Source organism: Acinonyx jubatus, chromosome C2 (genome assembly GCF_027475565.1).
Source record: "Acinonyx jubatus isolate Ajub_Pintada_27869175 chromosome C2, VMU_Ajub_asm_v1.0, whole genome shotgun sequence".
Taxonomy (NCBI): Eukaryota; Metazoa; Chordata; class Mammalia; order Carnivora; family Felidae; genus Acinonyx; species Acinonyx jubatus.
This window is the reverse complement of record NC_069384.1, coordinates 4,034,027-4,052,500: the sequence shown is the minus strand read 5'-3', so window position 1 is coordinate 4,052,500 and position 18,474 is coordinate 4,034,027. Positions and strand designations below refer to the sequence as shown.

General features: G+C 54.6%; 1 protein-coding gene across 8 annotated transcripts in view; it reads right to left on the bottom strand.

Annotated features, from left to right (window-relative positions):
• Nucleotides 1-18,474, bottom strand: part of C2CD2 (C2 calcium dependent domain containing 2) — a 50,538-nt gene that overhangs the window by 11,838 nt on the left and 20,226 nt on the right. For 5 of the 8 annotated variants that reach the window (XM_027041560.2, XM_053220529.1, XM_053220531.1 and 2 more), the window contains 10 exons: nucleotides 18,223-18,342; nucleotides 14,259-14,367; nucleotides 12,337-12,461; nucleotides 10,790-10,913; nucleotides 9,002-9,107; nucleotides 6,926-6,990; nucleotides 5,141-5,265; nucleotides 4,478-4,652; nucleotides 3,414-3,527; nucleotides 1,283-1,410 (listed from right to left, as the gene is read on the bottom strand). In XM_027041560.2, the coding sequence (XP_026897361.2) occupies nucleotides 1,283-1,410; nucleotides 3,414-3,527; nucleotides 4,478-4,652; nucleotides 5,141-5,265; nucleotides 6,926-6,990; nucleotides 9,002-9,107; nucleotides 10,790-10,913; nucleotides 12,337-12,461; nucleotides 14,259-14,367; nucleotides 18,223-18,342 (1,191 nt within the window). The remainder of the gene's footprint in view (nucleotides 1-1,282; nucleotides 1,411-3,413; nucleotides 3,528-4,477; nucleotides 4,653-5,140; nucleotides 5,266-6,925; nucleotides 6,991-9,001; nucleotides 9,108-10,789; nucleotides 10,914-12,336; nucleotides 12,462-14,258; nucleotides 14,368-18,222; nucleotides 18,343-18,474) is intronic. The other 3 variants (XM_027041561.2, XM_053220534.1, XM_053220530.1) reach the window with 1 other exon arrangement.

Here is an 18,474-nt window from a genome sequence, read left to right as displayed (position 1 = left end):
GGAGGCGGACAGCCTGCTGGAGGGGGGGTCACGGGATGTGGGCCACAGATTCTGTCTTTTCACACTTATCCTACAGGATTTTGTTTTCTGCCGGCAGAAATTGCTCAGCATACATGTCGTAGCCTGAGAATCCGGGGTGCTCCTCTCAGCCGCGGGACTGGGTGGCTGCAGGGTGGGAAGGTGGTTGCGAGGGGCCTGGGGCGGGCCGCTGTTGGATGCCCACACTCCACCGGCTTGCGGCGTGCCCACTGGCTCAAGACGGGACAACCTGAGCGTCCGTAAAAAATTGTAACTGCAGGGGGTTGGATATGTTAAACGTGCAGACCCTTGGGCTCCTAAAGAGCCACAGAAAGCATAGAAGACATGGTCAGGAGACCCCGTGGGTCCCTCACATCCGGCCGGAGTCAGGAGAACGCAGCCTTTGGGCCTTGGCCCTTCTGGGGACGCCGTCGCCCCCTGCTGGCTGAGGCCGGAAGTGCACTCAGGAAGCCCAGAGAGGCCCCCACCTGGGGCCTGGGGCCTCAGGGGGCCGTGTCAAGGCTGCCCGGCAGGCGTGGCAGCTGGTACCTGAGCACCAGCCACCGAGGCCCCGAGTACAATGGCAATGCTGGTGACGCGCCTCTGGCACCTGCCACGACCCCCTGCAGCACGACTTCTAGACCCGCCACGCTCACGGCCTCCGAGCACCCCCCTCCGCGTTCAGAACGTCGTCTTCCTCGTCCCCCATGACTTCCTGGTCTCCCAAACGCCCCTCCGTGGCACACGTTTTCCTGGCCCATCTGAGATGTCAAACACGAGTACGGGGCTGAAGCGTGGCTCCCTGTCCCGAGGGGCCAGCCCCTCTGACACCCAGCAGGGCAGGAGAAGGGAGGGAGTGGAGACCGGGGTATGTTTTAGACAATCTGCACGTCTCTCTGGTTGCAAAAGGCACAAACACTCGCTGCGAAAAAACTTCAATGGTTTGGAGGCGTGCGACGTGGGAAGTGGACGCTCCCCGTCATCGACCAGTGAGAGGGCGGAGGCTCGGTCCCAAAGGGCCACCCCCACCCACCAACCCCCCCCCCCCCCCCCGGCCAGAGACCTTCGAGCTGCCTCATCAACGGGACAAGCTGCATCCACACGATGCCGTGAACGACCCGCTCGCTGGGTCAGGAAGAGAACCTGCCATTCGCACGGAACTTTCCGGACGTCGTCAAGAGCTCAGGCTACCTTCCCCAAGGAGGAAGCCAGCCCGCCGACAGACGCAATCCACCCCCCCGCCCCCGCCAGCGCATGGCCGCACCTTGGAGATCCCTGATATGATGATGGTGCTTTTCTTCCGCGGAGACTTGACCCTCAGCTTCGAAGACTCGCTGAGCTGGCGGATGGCGACTTCTGCCACGGGGTCCGAGCCATTCAGAACCAGGAGCTCTGCGGGAGGGAAGGCAGCACTGAGCATGTGCACACACGCCCCCTGGAGACTGCCAGGCCTGACGGAAATGGTCCCCAGGCAGAGGTCGGCAGATACCTTCTGGAAGGGGCCAGAGCCTAAATGGTTTAAGGTTTGTGGGCCGGCGGGTCACCGGGTCCCGGCCACTCACCGCTGCCTCTGTAGGGTGAGAGCAGCCAGAACCCTGCCAGGCTGGGCTCTGAGGCAATTTATGAGCAGAACCAGGGCCAGATTTGGCTCACAGACCACCCTCGGTCCACGGCTGCTTCGGGAAGGTTCCACGTACTCACTGACGCACGCTTACTCAGATCCCCGCGTTTTCTTACACGCCAGTCATACCTCCGCAGGGTTGACGAGAAACAAGCAGGTAGGCTGACAAACAAAAACACCTCTAACCTTGAGGAAGATTTGAACTCCGGAAGGCAATGAGGCTGCCCCTTTTCCCTCCCGAGGGACTCAGCACCTAGCATTCACGTGAGCCAGTTGGCCAAGGCAGCTCCGTCCCGTGGTTCCTACCAACCCCACCGCCGGCCGTTGTCTGTGGGATGCTTAGCACCTAGCAGGTGTGGTACAAAGGGCTCCTTGCACATTGTTTCGTACAGCCATCCCGCAAACCCCAAGAGCCAGGTGCATTTTTTATCCCCACTGGAGACACGGGGGACCGTCAGGGAGCCAGGGAGACGGCAGAACCGAGAGGCTCAGCAGGTCTCGGGCTCAAAGCCGGAACACGTAACCTGACTGAAGTAGCTCCCGTGACGCCAGAGTCAAACAACGAGGCCATTAAAGGGGCAGGAACGTGTTCACAGGAACACCTGCCACCTTAGTTTCGGCTGTGGCCCGAGGACAATTCCAGAGGAAGAAGCAAAGGGCCAATGAGGCCAAGAGCGGCCTGGCCACGGACCCGCAGTGAGAAGGGAGAGGGTGACAAGAAGGGGTGGGGCGAGGATCCCCCCCACCCCACCCCAGAAGAGAGCTTCACTGTCCTGCCCAACACCCCATGCCAAGCCCGGAGGTTCTAAGCTGTCCTCCGAAGTCCCATCAAAGTGCCAGGGGCGCCCGAGAAAGTTACTCGGGCACCTGCGGCACAGGGAGCTGACCTCGGAGCCGGCCCCACGGCCCATGCACCAGATGGGGAGCCCACCATGGAAACGTCAGCCCGGGCTCCTTTAAAAAGGGATCCCCGTGCAGGTAAAGGTGTCCCTGCGGTCCCTGGAGCACACTGCCAGGGGCAGGGAAGGGGTCGTCAGGAGCGGCCAGCACGGCAGGGACACTGCGTGCGTCTAGGAAGCTGCATTGGGGGAACCCAGCGGTTTGCAGAGATTCACGGAAACAGGGACGGGGCTGAGGGAAAACGAAGAGCTCCCTGCCCCTGTCCCCTCCTCCCTGTCCCCTCCTTGACCTCAGCAAGATCAGACACAGGACTCAGGGAATGGGGACAGGTGCCCAACTGCCCCTTCTCTGATGGCAGGTCACACCCGAGCCAAGGGAGAAAGCCTCATCCCCAGAGTTAGATCGCGCTTTGATCTAGGGAGACGGTGAAACCCACCTCTCCAAAGACGCCGATTACCTGAAAGTGACCATAAAAATGGGAAATTTGCAGGCAGGGGTCTGGGGGAAACCACTCCTAACAAACAGCTTTTCGGGGACAGCGGGAGACAGAAACAAAGCCGCCTTTAGGCTTTCGCCCCTGAGCCCTGCTTATTTTATGATGTTCACAGCACTGGCCCACGGGGCAACAGACACATAATGCTGGAAAGTTTTATAAACTGGGTTTTTACGTTTATTTTGTTAAAGCACCTGCTAAAACTAAATGCCACTCCTGGTCTCTGGCTGGCTTCCCTTTCCGCTTTCTCCTAGTTTTTCTCCTTTTACTGGAAAAAGCTCCTCCCAAACTCTGAAAAGGAAATGCTGACCTCGGGGCAGATGCGAAAGGCGTGAGGGAAGAGGCCAGGAGGAAGGAAAAGGCGGTGAGCACGCCCGTTACCTGTGTCCGAAGAAGAGAACGTCTTACTGACAGGGGCGCCGTGACAGGAGACGGCTTGGACAGAGATGTCCTTCTCAATGACCTTCACCTTGACAGGTGTCTTCAGGGGAGACTCTGCCAGAGGAACATTCTGGTCATAAGAGGGCCCCAAAGCCGTCTGAACCTACAGTTTCCGGAAAGTGAAATCACATCTCTCGCGCCAACGCCGTCCGGGCGGTTGGAAACGGCCAGGGCAAACCTTCAGATTGTTGCACAATCTCATTCTTTTTGGGGGGGGTGGGGGGGTGGGGGGGGGAGGGAGAACCCAGGTTTCAGTACAGTTTCAGAAATTAAGCCAGAATTTCCCATTCTGTTTTGTATTCACGAATGGGGCCAGGCAACCTATTCTGGGAAGATAACACATCTGTGTGAACAGACGTACAGCCCGAATAAAAGTTAGTGACCCAAGTATACAGAAGTTGTCCCTACGGCGGAGGCTGAGGGGACCGGTGCAGGATCCAGCTGGATCTAAAATGATGGCACATCAAGCCTGCGAAAAAATGATTTTCGGGGCGCCTGGGTGGCTCAGTTGGTTAAGCATCCGACGCTCGGTTTCGGCTCAGGTCGTGATCTCACGGTTCGTGAGTTCAAGCCCCGTGTCGGGCTCTGTGCTGACAGCATGGAGCCTACTTTTTTTTTATTTGTAATGTTTATTTATTCTATTTTTGAGACAAAGCGAGGGAGAGACAGAGTGCGAGCAGGGGAGGGGCAGAGAGAGGGGGAGACATGGAATCCGAAGCGGGCTCCAGGCTCCGAGCTGTCAGCACAGAGCCTGCTTGGGACTCTCTCCCCCTCTCTCTCTGCCTCTCGCCCGCTCACATGCATGCACGCTCTCTCTCTCTCTCTCAAAAAATAAATGGATAAACTTAAAGACAAAAAAGCTAAGCAGAAGCCCTGCCGGTTCCCGCTCCTTCTGTGCCACGAGGGTGTCTTAACCTCGCTCCCTGCGGCACCCTGCTGGCCGGGGGCCACGGCACCCGTGGGGCAGCGTGACTCCAGGCCGGGGGCCTACTCTTCATTCTCACCCGAGCTCAGCGGGGACGCCCTCCCCGTGTCGACACGCGGCTTGGTTTTCACGGCAGTGACAGTAGTGACCACGGTCCCACAGGGCATCACCATGCGGTCTTTTTCCACCTTCGCAGCAGGAGCGGGCGGAGCGGTCTGCCAGGATTTCGCTTCGCCGGGCTCTACGTAAGAGAGCTGCAGAGAAAGCTGGTTACACGCTCCATACGGCACCCGGCCCGGCGCCTGGACGGGGGGGGCTGCCTTCCTCTGCCATAACCTCTGCCTTCTTCGATGAACGTCACCTAGTCTCGGAACCGTCTGACGACTGACCCGGGGTTCCCCACAGTGGACAGAAGGCGGCAAGACCCGCGCTCAAACCCACCCACTCGCCATGCAACGACGCAACAGAGGCTGGAGAACCCAATGCAACCAAGTGGCCCTTTCCGGGGCCGGCCCACGTGACACGGCGTCGTGGACCGCTCCCCACGTGGCAGGCGACTCGACGCGACCGTGGGCGGGACGTGGCCCGTCTGAGTCTGGAAACGCACAGCGCGCAACGGGCTCTCGGGAGAGCGTCCTGCTTCGGGCAAGAGGGAGCCTGACAGGTGAAGACGTTCCTTATCTCAAGTGGGTCTCGAGCGGCTCAAGCCGGAGCGTGGCCACAGCGGGCAATGTCGTCGTACCTCTGCGGTGACCGAACCCAGCACCGAGCTGCCGAAGGAGGGGCCGCTGGTCAGCATAAAGCTCTGTGGCCCCGCAGGCTGCTTCTTGAATAAATCTAAGGGAATGGTCGTCACCGCCGACAGAGCTGGGGAAACAGGACACAAGTAAGGAACACCGTGGGCGTGCCTCCACGGGGTGCCACGGAAGCCACCACACCCAGGACGAGTCCCCGAGGCGCCGCTCCAGACCACCGCAGGAGGAAAAGCCTGTGCGGGAGTCGAGAGTGACAGCCCTGAGGGCCAGGACGCCCGACCTGCAAGGCTGGGATGCAGACCCACCGATGCAGATCCAGGAAGCCGAGAGCTGGGCAGCGGCCGTCAGGAGAACATCCTCATTCTCAGGAAGGACACGCCAAGGAGAGGGGGTGTGAAGGGCCCGCGCGTGCGTGTGTGTGCGCGTGCAAAACCGAGAGCCGCCACCCAGCGCGAGCACAGGTAACAGAGGCAATGGGGCAACATGTCAAAAGCGTGTGGGTGTGAGTAAAGGTCATATGGTTGTTCTTCGTTCTCTTTTGTGTTTTTCACACGGAATTTCGTAGACCCCGCGAGGCTGGACAGGACTGAACCACCAGCGGAGCAAACGAGCCGTGCGTCAGGGGTGGATTCGGAGGGGCTTCTCCGCAGGCGAACACCTGGCCAGTCTGGGGTCAAACCACACGCCTGCCCTTGGCACGTCGGGAGCGCCTCACTGCCTCCCCCCAAGACAGCAGAATCCGGGAAATGGGCTCCGAATTCTTGCTCATACACAGAAGCTTAAATTGCTTCTTCCTGGGTCTTGGTAACTTTAGGAGACATCCAAACGGCCCGGGTTTGTGGCAGGAGAAGCCAGGAGAGGGTCCCCCTCTCCGAGTTTGGTAAGTCTAAGGGCATCTTCAGAAACCTGATAAATATTGATACTCCTGACTCAAGCACATGTGCACTCACACCGGTCTGAGCTCACTGTCGTGATTGAGCAGGTTGAAATCCACAGAGACAGAGAGTAGAATGGCGGGGGAGGGCGCCAGGGGCTGGGGGGAGGAGGGGACAGGGAGTTGTCCCAGGGGGACAGAGTCTCGGCTTGGGAAGATGGAGAAGTTCTGGAGACGGACAGCGGTGAGGGTTGCACAGAGTAGGCATGTACTTAATAGCACTGAATGTTACCCTCAGAAATGGTTAAGATGGTCATTTGCGTGTCACAAGCGTTTTACCACAAGTTGAAACAAAACAAAACGGGTCAATTAAGGCTAAGAAGACTGAGAAGTGCATCTCTAAACCAAGAATTACTGAATAAAACATTTTAGATATTTGTTTTAAAAAAGAGAGAGAAAGAAAGAAAGGTAAACCAGCTGAGTATATTCTTCTCCAAAATGTATGACCTTGGGGGCCCCAGGTGGCTCAGTCGTTAAGCATCCGACTTCGGCTCAGGTCATGATCTCACGGTTCGTGGGTTCGAGCCCCGCGTCGGGCTCTGGGCTGACAGCTCGGAGCCTGGAGCCTGCTTTGGATTCTGTGTCTCCCTCTCTCTCTGCCCCTCCCCTGCTCATGCTCTGTCTCTCTCTCTCTCTCTCAAAAAAATAAACATTTAAAAAAAAATGTATGACCTTGTCAAAAACTGAAATGGACTTTCGAGCCAACATTGCCTTCGGAACTCCAGCATGCTCTGTGGGGTCTCCCGCCCGCGCCTCCCAGCTTCTCCGGGTCCCCGTCAAGGCGGCTGGACCAACCCCCCCGGAGAGCAGGGCCTCCATCTACCTGCTCGACACCCACCTCCTGATGATTGTTCTTCCTCTGAAATCTCCAAGTACAGCTCCTTCGACTTGGCATTCAACTCGCTGCAGGAAAGACAAAGAATTTTTAAACAAGCTCCATTAACTTTTTGAAACGGTGTTTTTTTTCTGACTGTACAAAGAGATACAAATCACCATCAGTATAAAGATTATCTGCAACCTGACTATCCCCAAACGGTTGCCGTTCATATTTGGTTGCTGGTCTCCCAGAATTCTCCGCGACTTCCTGGCTGATGACAGAAACGTTGTACACAGCCGCTCTCTGATACGGGAGCCGCTGGCCACAGATGGCCACCGAGAGCTCAAGGTAAGGCCAGGGCAAACGGAGGGCCTGAACTTAACTTTGTTTAAGTTTCACTAGTTGAAATTTCAAGAGCGACATGTAGTGAGTCGTTGCTGTATCAAAAAGTGTAGCTATATGGGCACCCGGTGGCTGAGATGGTTGAGCTTCCAACTCTTGCTTTCGGCTCAAGTCATGATCTCATGGTTCATGGGATCGAGCCCCAAGTCGGGCTCTGTGCTGACAGTGCGGAGCCCACGTGGGATCCTCTCCCTCCGCCGCTCGCACGTGCGAGCTCTCCCTTCCTCCCCAAATAAACATGTTTTTAAAAAGTGTAGCTATGGGGGCGCCTGGGTGGCTCAGTCGGTTAAGTGTCCGACTTCTGCTCAGGTCATGATCCCGTGGTCCGTGAGTTCGAGCCCCACGTCGGGCTCTGTGCTGACAGCTCAGAGCCTGGAGCCTGTTTCAGATTCTGTGTCTCCCTCTCTCTCTGACCCTCCCCCGTTCGTGCTGTGTCTCCATCTCAAAAATAAATAAACGTTAAAAAATTTAAAAAAAAAAGTGTACTATGTAATTATCTAAAAACAAAACATAGAACATGATAGACCTCTCTCTTTCTTTTTTTTTTTTTTCAATTAAGATACGGGACATCTTTCCACGTCAGACACTACGGAACAACGTCATTTTTACTAGATATCCAGTGCTTCACTATGTGGCCTTTTATTTTGTCCGTTCCTTAATAACCAGCCCTTAATAATTGTTGGTTGTGGTCAACGTTCCGTAATTATAAACAAGCGAAGAGAAACATCCTTATCCATACATCTTTGTAAACACTGTGCGATTATTTCCTTAGGGAAACTGTAGATCCCAGCCAAAAGGTATGTGCATTTAAGAGATTTTCTCTCCCTCTCTCTTTTTTTTTTAAATTTATTTTTAACAGAGAGAGACAGAGCATGAGCAGGGGAGGGGCAGAGAGAGAGAGACACAGAATCCGAAGCAGGCTCCAGGCTCTGAGCCGTCAGCACAGAGCCCGATGCGGGGCTCGAACTCACAGATCGCAAGATCATGACCTGAGCTGAAGTCGGACGCTCAACCGGCTGAGCCACCCAGGCGCCCCATCTCCCTCTCTCTTTTTTATATTACGCCTGGAGGACTTCCAGAATGGCTATTCCAATCCACACTTCCACTGGCTGTTCTCAGTCCCCTACTCTCTACCACCCTGTAAGGTGAAAAAATTCTCTCTTTTGTCTACACACTTGTATTGAACTACTTGTGAGAGTGAACATCTTTTCAAAAGTTTCTAGCTACCTATAGTTCTTGCTTTCATATTTCCAGCTCATTTTTCCCCCGTTTTCCAAGGGAGCGCTCCTATTTTCATTAATGATTTATAAAAGCTCTTTATATTATACGTGGGACGTCTGCGGTCAGTACTTTTTCCTAACGGTTCATCGTGCAAGCATCAGAAAGCAATTGACTTCTGCAGAGTTAGCCACTTGACTGGAATATTATTTATACCGGTTTCCTCATATTCTTTCTATCCTGTATCTTGTTATTTCTAATAGTTTTAACTGATTTTCGCAAGTAGTCTAGACATGTAACCGTATCCCCTCCAGGTAACGATTCCTACCTCGGATGTTGGCTACACATTTAAGCGAAATTTATTTTTTAGTTTTAGTTTTTGGCGTGAACAGTGCTGCAAACCGACTGCCGGGCTGGGCAGTCTTGGACAGGTGTGGCTGTACAAACCCAAGCCCAAGATAGCCAGGCTGTACGCACAAGGTGAATTCTTCTTCCCAGGTGAGGTCCGTAGCGTTTTTCGCGAGGGCACTGAACTTCTGAACGGGATCATTCAGCCGAACTACACACTGTGGGTTCACGTAGCCTGTAATCGAACAAAGGGGCATTTTTATTTTTTAACCGCATTACACGTATACACATTTTGCATATAACAGGCGGAATTAAATGCCTGAGCTCTTGGCTCACCCACTTCTGGGGGGACGGTTCTTTGTTTCCTTTGCCATTAGCAAACTCTCGAAGCACCTCATTGGAGGTTTAAGATTTTCTATCCCCAACTTGGTATCTATTGACCTTGGGCAGACCCCAAGTGCCCCTGCTCCCTGCCCTGGGTGGGAGGGGGGGGGGACACTCCCCAGGGGCGACATCACTACAGAAGATGTGGCCCCCACTTTTGGACAAGACTAACTGCTTGCAGAAGGCAAGTCCTCTGGAACGACCCCCAAGTGGGGGGGGTACCCCACAGGGAAGCCATGTCCCTACTTACAAGAGGTGCCTTTTTACACCTGACTCGGCTCAGTCAGACTCCTGTCTGGGGATCACTGATCCCCGTAACGGGACATTTCACTGGTGAACAGCTGTCATCCCACAGCACGAAGGTGTGGACACACGGCGCAGTCAGTCATCGCCGGAACGCACGGACACTTTACCACATACCCCACGGTGCCAGGTGTTCTATCACATTATCTTACGAATCTTCACAATCACCGTGGAGGGGAGACACGGACCCAGATGTGCACCTGCTGGCAGAGGCGAGGAACGGGGACCCCAGCCCTGGCCGACTGAGTCCAGAGAGAGATGCCCCTCGGCGGCTGAACACTGCAGCCCCAGACGGCAACATCCAAGTGCTTTTACCCGAACAATCACCTAGGACGAGCTTGGCACAGACTCTCATTTGTTAAATGCGGACAGTCTGTGCTTTGGGGACCGGAAGGAAGTCCCTGCAGATAAACAACCCTTAGTGTGCTCGGACAATAAAGAGGAATTCATTCCTGGTCTCAGCAAAATCGGATCACAGTGGAAAGATGTGTCCTGTCCCAGGCTGCTGTGCCTGTGGGGGCTCAGCAAACATTCGGGAACAGCTAAAAAGAATAATCTGTTTGGGGCGTCTGGGCGGCTCAGTCAGTTAAGCATCTTGACTCCTGATCTCAGCTCAGGTCACAATCTCACGGTTTGGGAGCTCGAGCCCCACGTCGGGCTCTGTGCTGACAGTGTGGAGCCTGCTTGGGATTCTCTCTCTCGTCCCCGCTCTCTGCCCCTTCCCTGCTTACACTCTCTCTCTCGAAATAAGTAAACTTTAAAAAAAAAAAAAAAAAAGAATGGTCTGCAATACTTTTCACTCCGATAACAGCCCCTCCCAGCAGCGAAGCGTCCCCGATGGGCCAAAGCCCTTCTGATGCTCCCTAAACTGCCCCCGTGGCACCTCGGCTTCTAGAAAAGGAGAAGGTGCCTATCACCTATCAGTCAGGGATGCTTAACATGGGTTTACGCATTCAATAGTTCAAAGAAAAAAAAAAGGATGTGCCTTCCAGACTCAAGAGAAGGACAAGGTTACACACGACCGCATTCCTTTCTGCCCTCAGCCTTCACGTATGAAAGCCAGGACCGTTTTTTAACTGCCCCTCTTTGCCATTATGCTTCTCAGGGGCTCTTTCTGCTCAAAGGCGGGGGTCACGCCGCAGACCCAACTGGAGGGTGCCACAGCGAAACCACAAATCACCCTGAGGGACGGTCCCTTCTGGAACCAGCGGGGCTCCCTGCGCCACCTGCCTGAAGCACCAGGATCGTGCAGCAGCGAGGCCCGGATGTTATTCACCGACAGCTTGAGTTCGTGGGCCCTTGGAGGTTTGGGAGGGCAGGATTCCTGAGGGCTGGGTGCAGTGTGCTGCAGGCTCTGTGAACAGAAGCACACAGGACAGTGACCTGCGGGGAAGAAGGGGCGGCCGCCCAACACCTCGACACCTGTCACCGGGGGCGGGGGGCGTCTTCAGGACCGTCTGCACGGGACGCCTGACCCTGGGGTCTGCTCTGCGACGATTTTTCCCTTCTCGTGGGAAAGGAGGGTCCCAATCAACCAAAACCTCTTCCCTTGCAAGGGAGCCTTTTATGCCCAAATAAAGCAGGTGCGGGGGCGCCTGGGTAGCTCAGCCGGTTAAGCATCCAACTCACGGTTCCTGAGATCGAGCCCCACGTCAGGCTCTGGGCTGATGGCACGGAGCCTGCTTGGGGTTCCGTCTCTCCTCTCTGTCCCTCCCTCACTCATGCTCTCTCCCTCTCTCAAAAATAAATAAATAAACTTTTAAAAAAGTTTGTGAACCAGGACCCTGCTGATTGTGACCTGTAAGAAGCAGTCACAAAAGTCCTTAGGCTCCAAGTCCATGAGCACTGGGGCCAGAGCAATCACAGGGCTGGGATGGAGGTAAAATATTTCAATTATATATGCATGACGGTTAATTTTATGTGTCAACTTGACGGGGCCACGGGATACGCAAGTATTTGCTCATTGTCCTGGGTGTTGCTATGAGGGTATTTTTGCACGAGGGTAACATTTCAATCAAAAGACCAAGTAAAGAAGGTTGCTCTCCCTAATGTGGGTGGGCCTCGTCCAATCAGTTGAAGGCCTGAACACAACAAAGGCCGACCTTCCCTGGAAAAGAGGAGATTCCTCCAGCCTGACTGCTTTAAGCCAGGATATCAGGTTTTTTCCTGCCTTTAGACTTGAATGGAAACATTAGTTCTTCATGTCTGCTGGCCTTCAGACGGGAAGTGCCCCCGGGGTTCTCCTGGGTCTCCGGCTCGCTGACTCACCCTGCAGATCCTGGGACTGTCGGCCTCTGTGATCACGTGAGCCCATTCCTTACAATAAGTTTTTGTGCATGTGAACAAATGTACATTTATATAAATACACAACTGGCTCATACAGTTACGGAGGGTATCAGATAAAGCCTCCTTGCTTCGAGGGCATGTTCTCATTGCTGATTGGGTTTCCCAGGTCCCATAGTCCTGGAAGGATGAGATCCGAGACCACAGGCTCTGAGGGGACAGCCAACACAGAAAAAGCAGAGGGTCAAGGCCAATTAGGGCCGGACCGTGCGGAGAGGCCCAGACACCTGTTGCTTCCATCCCACGGGGCTTTGGAACCCTGTGCCCTGAACTCGAAGCTCGTCCCTGACACGGTCAAGATCACCAGCAAGCAGCCGTTCACTCTGGCTCTCCCATGGGGGGTGGAGGGACAAGGGGAGCGCGTGCAGATTCTCCAGGAGGGGGACGCTGGTCCCAAAGGGTCGGGAAGCTCCGCCCTCTGTGGACTGACTCACCTGAACTTCCCTCACATCCACAGGCTTGGTCCTCAGAACCACCGACGGCGAGGCAGAACCAACCAGGTGCTTCAAGATATCCTTGAGGGTTTCAGACACTGCTTTCATCTCAGCCGCCCGCTCCTGCCGGAAGAAGACAAGCCACCCAATCATTTCATAACCGTCGCCGTGCAGCCGGACGGGCAGGTGACTGCTCTCCTCACCGCATCCCCGAGGCAAAGCCCGCTGGGTGCGGCCTGGGCTCCCAGGAGGTCAGATTAGGACAGGTGACGTCTGGGAGACGGGGTCCTCCGATCTCACAGATCATCAGGCCCCTTATTTCTAAAAACGGCAAAAGTAAAGACACGCGGGATACAGAAACATGCTGCTATTTCTGCGTAAACCCTTTCCGACAGATGTGTTTTTTCTGTCTCGTGTGACATTTTTTTTTTTTTGAAGTTAAAAAGTATTCAAGTAAGTGAAAAGGCCCGAGGAGAAAGACAAGCTTGTAGAGGAACAAAACTGGATGATTTGTGTTACCAGGGGTCAGCTCCATAGAGCTGTAATAATTCCCACCCAACAGAAACGTGTTCCTGCATTCCAGAATGCACACAGCACCACTGTTCATAAAGCCCCAAACTGGAAACTCCCTAAGTATCCGTCAGTCGCTAAATAGATACGTAAACTGTGGGGCAGTCACACGGAGGGAGTGCCACACCAGCCCTCTGGTGTCCCTTGTCACCTCTGGGGTAAATGCCCTCGCTGTGGGGCTCCAGCTACCCCCACCTGCTCAGGGGACAGGACGTTTGCAGGAAAGACCTCCCCCAGGACCACAGACCCATGGAAAACCTCTGACTTGCAGGGTTGGAGGGATCTCAGGGATCGGTCTGCAGACGGCCGGCCAGGTCCTGCTCTGGCCAACTTAGTCCCAACGTGCCCATTAGTGAACATCTACTCTCTGCTAGAGACTCTAATAAGTATCAAAACAGCAAATACCCACGTCACTCTTAGGATAAGTCAGGCTCGATCCTAGGCGCTTCTAGGTACTAGCTCATTTAATCTTCGCGACCACCTTGACTATCATTGTTCCCACTCGAGCGACGAGGACACTAACGCACAGAGAAGTGAATTACCACGCGTAGGGTCACCCGGCGCGTGAGCGGCAGAGCCGAGAGCCAAACCCAGGCGTTAAGGCTCCGTGGTCTGTACTTAACATGTCGTCCCTTCCCTTCAACACGTCCTCGATACACCGATTTTCTTCAAGTGAGGTGAAATCCGCAGGACATAAAATTCACCATTTTAAAGCAGACATTCCGGTAGCTTTGGGACGCTCTGCTCTGAGCATTGGGACGCTCAGTGCTGTGCAACCACCCTCACTCTGTCACCCGTACCCTGATCTCTCGCTCCCCGCGGCCACTCCCCCCCCCAACCAACTGCCCCTGCCGGCCACTGCTCTGCCTTCCGCGTCTACGGTTTGCCCGCTGCAACAGCTCCTAGAAATGGGATCGTAAACGCGTGTTTTCGTGTCAGCTTGCCTCGCTCTGCTTGACCTTTTCGAGGTTCCTCCATGTGGCAGCAGGTGTCAGAACCTCATTCCTTGTTTGCGGCTGAAAAAATACTCCATCGTACGGATGGACGGACCTCGTTCTGCTCACGTACTTGAGTCTTTTTTTAACCCCGCCCCCAATTTCTCGTCGCTTCACAGAGGGGGAAGTGGGGTGCTCAGATGCCAGAGTTCATGCCCAGATGAGCAGCTGGGTCGGGCCGGCGTCAGATTCATCCAACGCCCTGCCGCGGCCGCGCCGTTCTCTGGGACGAGGGGAGAAGCCTGCCCAGGGAGGCGCTGGTCCGAGCCTCTGCTCCCCAGATCGGGCGCTCGCGACCTGCGAGCACGTTCACACACACCGACGGGGGGCGGGGGGGGATCGTAAAAACTCACGGACTGACCTCCACCGGTGCTTTGGGCTGGACGGTAACGGCCGTTTCTGGAGTGCTGACGAAGGACCACTTGATCTGGATGTCGTCTCTCTTGTCCTTCATGTGGAGCTCCAGCTACGAAGAAACACGGTTGTTGGGGAGCTGCCCTTCCCACCAAAACCCCAAGCACATCCGTGCGCGCGTAGGTCTGTGTGTGTGTGCACGCGTGTGCGCGAGTTCATTTACGTTCTTAGACACCCGCCTGGCCTCCCCTTGCCTTCTCAAAACGGCGAGGAAAACTCTAGCCCCCCCCGGACCTCCCTGCAGCCCGGCCCCATCCCCGCCAGCGCCTTCCTCGGCCTCAACCTGCCACTCAGGGCCCTCAGCGCTGGCGGCTGAAGGCCAGATGTCCCTCAACTCTGTAGTCTGTCACATGAATAATTCCCTGGGCCCTGCATTTCTCCTCGGCAGTGTCACCAAGGCGCGAAGGAGAGGGAGGAAAGAAGGAAGCCAGAGCTCAGCCCAACCCCACTCCTGTGCGCTCCCTGCGGGCTGTGCACCTCCTCTCTTGCCTGGGCCAACACCCACCCTCTAACCGGACTCTGAGCCCTGGCAGCCATCCGTCGAACCCGCCCCATCTGTGGCGGCAGAATAATGCCCCCCCCCCCCCCATAGAGATGTCCTCGCGAAGATTCTCGTGACCTGTGACTACGTGGCCTGATATGGCAAAAGGGGGCTTCGCGGGAGAGACTAGGGTAAGGGCTACCCCAGCGAGCCCCGGGGAATCAGGTGAGCCCTTAGAGACGGGAGAGGAAGGCAGGAGAGCAGGCCAGCGAGGGGCCTTCACGACGGAGGGAGGATGCCAAGAGCTCGGGAATGAGGGGGCCCATCCAAGCTGCCGACAGCCTCCAGCTGACCTCCGGCAAGGACACAGGCTCTCGGCCCTCCAGCCCTAAGGACCCGAATCACACCGACAGCCCAGTGAGCAAGGAAACGGGTCCCCCCAGAGCTTCCAGACTGACGGGCCTCCGGAACGGGGATGTGGGACGTTGGTGGCATGTTAAGCTAAGCCTGCGGGGACTTGCTTCAGGGCCGCGAGGCCAATGCAGGCCCCCCGATGCACTTGTAACGGCCACAACAGAGCGCCCGGAGTATCTCCCGCCTTGGTCGTTAATAACCCGGCCACCTCCAGCAGCCCCCTGTGCTCCGAGGGGGAATCCACAGAGTGGATTCAAAGTGCGTTAAGAGATCAAAGATACAACTGTGCTCCTTGTGTCTGAGCTGCACGAAATGGCACGTGAACCATCTCGGAAAACGCCATTTCCTCGCCAGAGGTGGATGGGTCTGGCAGGACTCCATCTGTTCCGGAACAGGCGGTGAACATCGGGTAAGCGCGTCCCAGACGTTGGAGGTGTTTTCCAGTTACACTGTCCAAAATCTCGGGGGCGAGCGAGAGGGCATTAGCCTCTGACGAGTGCGTGTTGTGACGCTCACCCCCCCTCACCTCTCAGAAAGGAAGTGTTGGCGGCTGGGGCTGGGGGCGAGCGGGGGCTGGATCTCAGAAAAAGGCCATTTAGGTAGCCAGAAAATCTGGTTTGCCCTGGGTATGCAAAACCACGTCTGTGTAGGAAAAGCATGTGGAGCAGTGTCCTCCCTTGTGGCTGGGGGCGCTGGATGACTTGGGCTCATTCCCCACTTAGGCAGCCAAGCACAAGGACAGAGGAAAGGAAACCCACGGTTGCATTAGCAGGGACCCCTAGAACAGACCCAGAAATTTACAGTGCTCACACGCTGGCCGAATGGGGCGCCCGTGGACCCCCACTTCACAGGAGAGACACACAGTTACTGAAGCTTTGGGCACCCGGAGCTTGACCAATAAGCCTCTTATAATTACTATACGTGTCTCTACGTAACTTCTATACGTGTCATCATTAACAGTATGCAAAATATATACCAGCACACCTCACAGACACTGCAGGTTCGGTCCAGACCACGACAGAGCAGGTGTCACAAGAAAGCAAGTCAAATGAATTTGTCTGGCTTCCCCCCCGGCGCATAAAAGTTACGCCGACACGACACTCTCAGCGTGCAACAGCGTCACATCTAACAGGTGACGGCGTATGTGCATTGACTTAATCAAAACATACTGTATTGCTAAAAATTGGTAACCATCATCTGAGCTCTCAGTGAGCTGTAATCACTGATCACAGATCTCCGTGAGAAACAGATTAAGGACAAAGTAGGACGTGTTACAGAATCACCCAACTGTGACAGAGAAACACGCAGAGGCCACTGCAAACCTTCGGTTGGTAAACGTAGTATCTACGAAGCGCAATAAAACGAGGGAGGCCTGTACGAGTCTGTAATTATCATAATAATAAGCCTGTAATCAGAAAAACTACAGGAACACTCATCTTTTAACTTGTAAAACATACTAAGAGTTCTTTTAAAGATCTTTCTTTCTTTTTTAAGTTTATTTATTTTTGAAAGACAGAGAGCGCACATGGGAGGGACAGAGAGACAGAAGGGGAGAGAAGATCCCAAGCAGGCTCCGTGCGGTCAGCACAGAGCCCTACAAGGGGTCCTATCTCACAAAGCACAAGATCGTGACCAGAGCCGAAATCAAGGGTCAGGACACTTAACCAACTGAGCCATTTTAAAGTTGATTTTTCCATGGGGCGCCTGGGTGGCTCAGTCGGTAGAGCGTCCGACTTCGGCTCAGGTCACGATCTCGCGGTTTGTGGGTTCGAGCCCCGCGTCGGGCTCTGTGCTGACGGCTCGGAGCCTGGAGCCTGCTTCGGATTCTGGGTCTCCCCCCTCTCTGCCCCTCCCCTGCTCACTCTCTCTCGCAAACATAAACATTAATAAACAAACAAATAAATAAAGCCGACTCTTTCCAAAAGAGTCCGGCACTGGGTCCTGAACCAGCACAGCTGTCCTCCACCTCAGATGCCACTTGCCTTGTCCTACCTGCCAACGACATCCCGGATTTGTGGACATGCCTTGAGAAATATCACATCTCCCAATTTCAGTGAATGGGCAACGTCTGAATTCATTGTGTGTGTGTGTGTGTGTGTGTGTACGTGTGCACATGTCTGTGTGTAGATGTGTGCATGCACATGTACAGGCGTATGTGTGTGCGTGTATCTTTGCATACATGTATTGTGCGCGTGTGTGCACACACGTGCGCATGTCTGTGTGTACATACGTACATGTGAGCATGCCATACATGTATGTGCACGTATGGATGTGTGTGCATATGCGTGCGCATGTCTGTGTGTAGATGTGTGTGCGCGTATGTGTGTGTGCATGTGCACATGTCCTTGTGCATGGATGTATGTGCGCACGTATGTGCGTGCATGTGTGTATGTGCATACGTGTGTGTACATGTCTGTGCGTCGTACATGTGTGTGCACATATATACATGTGTGCTACGTGTGCACATATCTGTGTGTCGATGTGTGTTCATGTGCACATGTCTTTGTGCATACATGTATGCATGTCATATGTGTGTGTACGTGTCTTTATGCATATGTGTATTGTGCACGTATGTGCGTGCATGTGTGTGTGTGCATACGTGTAGGCATGACTGTGTGTGTGCACATATATACGTGTGTGCTACGTGTGCACATATCTGTGTAGATGTGTGTGCGTGCATGTGCACGTGTCTTTGTGCATACACATATGCATGTCATACGTGCGTGCGAGTGTGTATGCGTGTGTGCACGTGTCTTTATGCATACGTATATGTGTGCGTGCATGTGCACACACGTGCACGTGTCATACGTGTGTGCGTGTGTGCGTGTGTGCGCATATACACAACACGCACGCTTTATTTCCTGCAGGTACAATATAGTACCGAAGGTCTGGAAACTATGAAATGAATGATTAATAAAATCAGGGAATCACAGCCCCATGGTCACGCCACACTTACCCCACAGGTTTACAAGCACTGTCTCCCCACGACTCACTCGATCTACCCATGCTTACCTGTAAATGAACCGGGGACAGCCTGACACCGTACAGCTGGCGCCCCATGTCTCCCGGGGATGCGGGCCCCGCACTGACCAGGAACTGCATGGCCTCGCCCACCACGTGACAGGACACCACCTGGTGGAGGGACAAGGTATGACAGGAGAATTCGTTCCGTGTACCTCTTTTAGTTCATCGACTACAATACTCAGGACGTTAAAAGTTAGCAAGGACGAGAATTTAGAGTTCCAGACTTGGATAAATACCCAG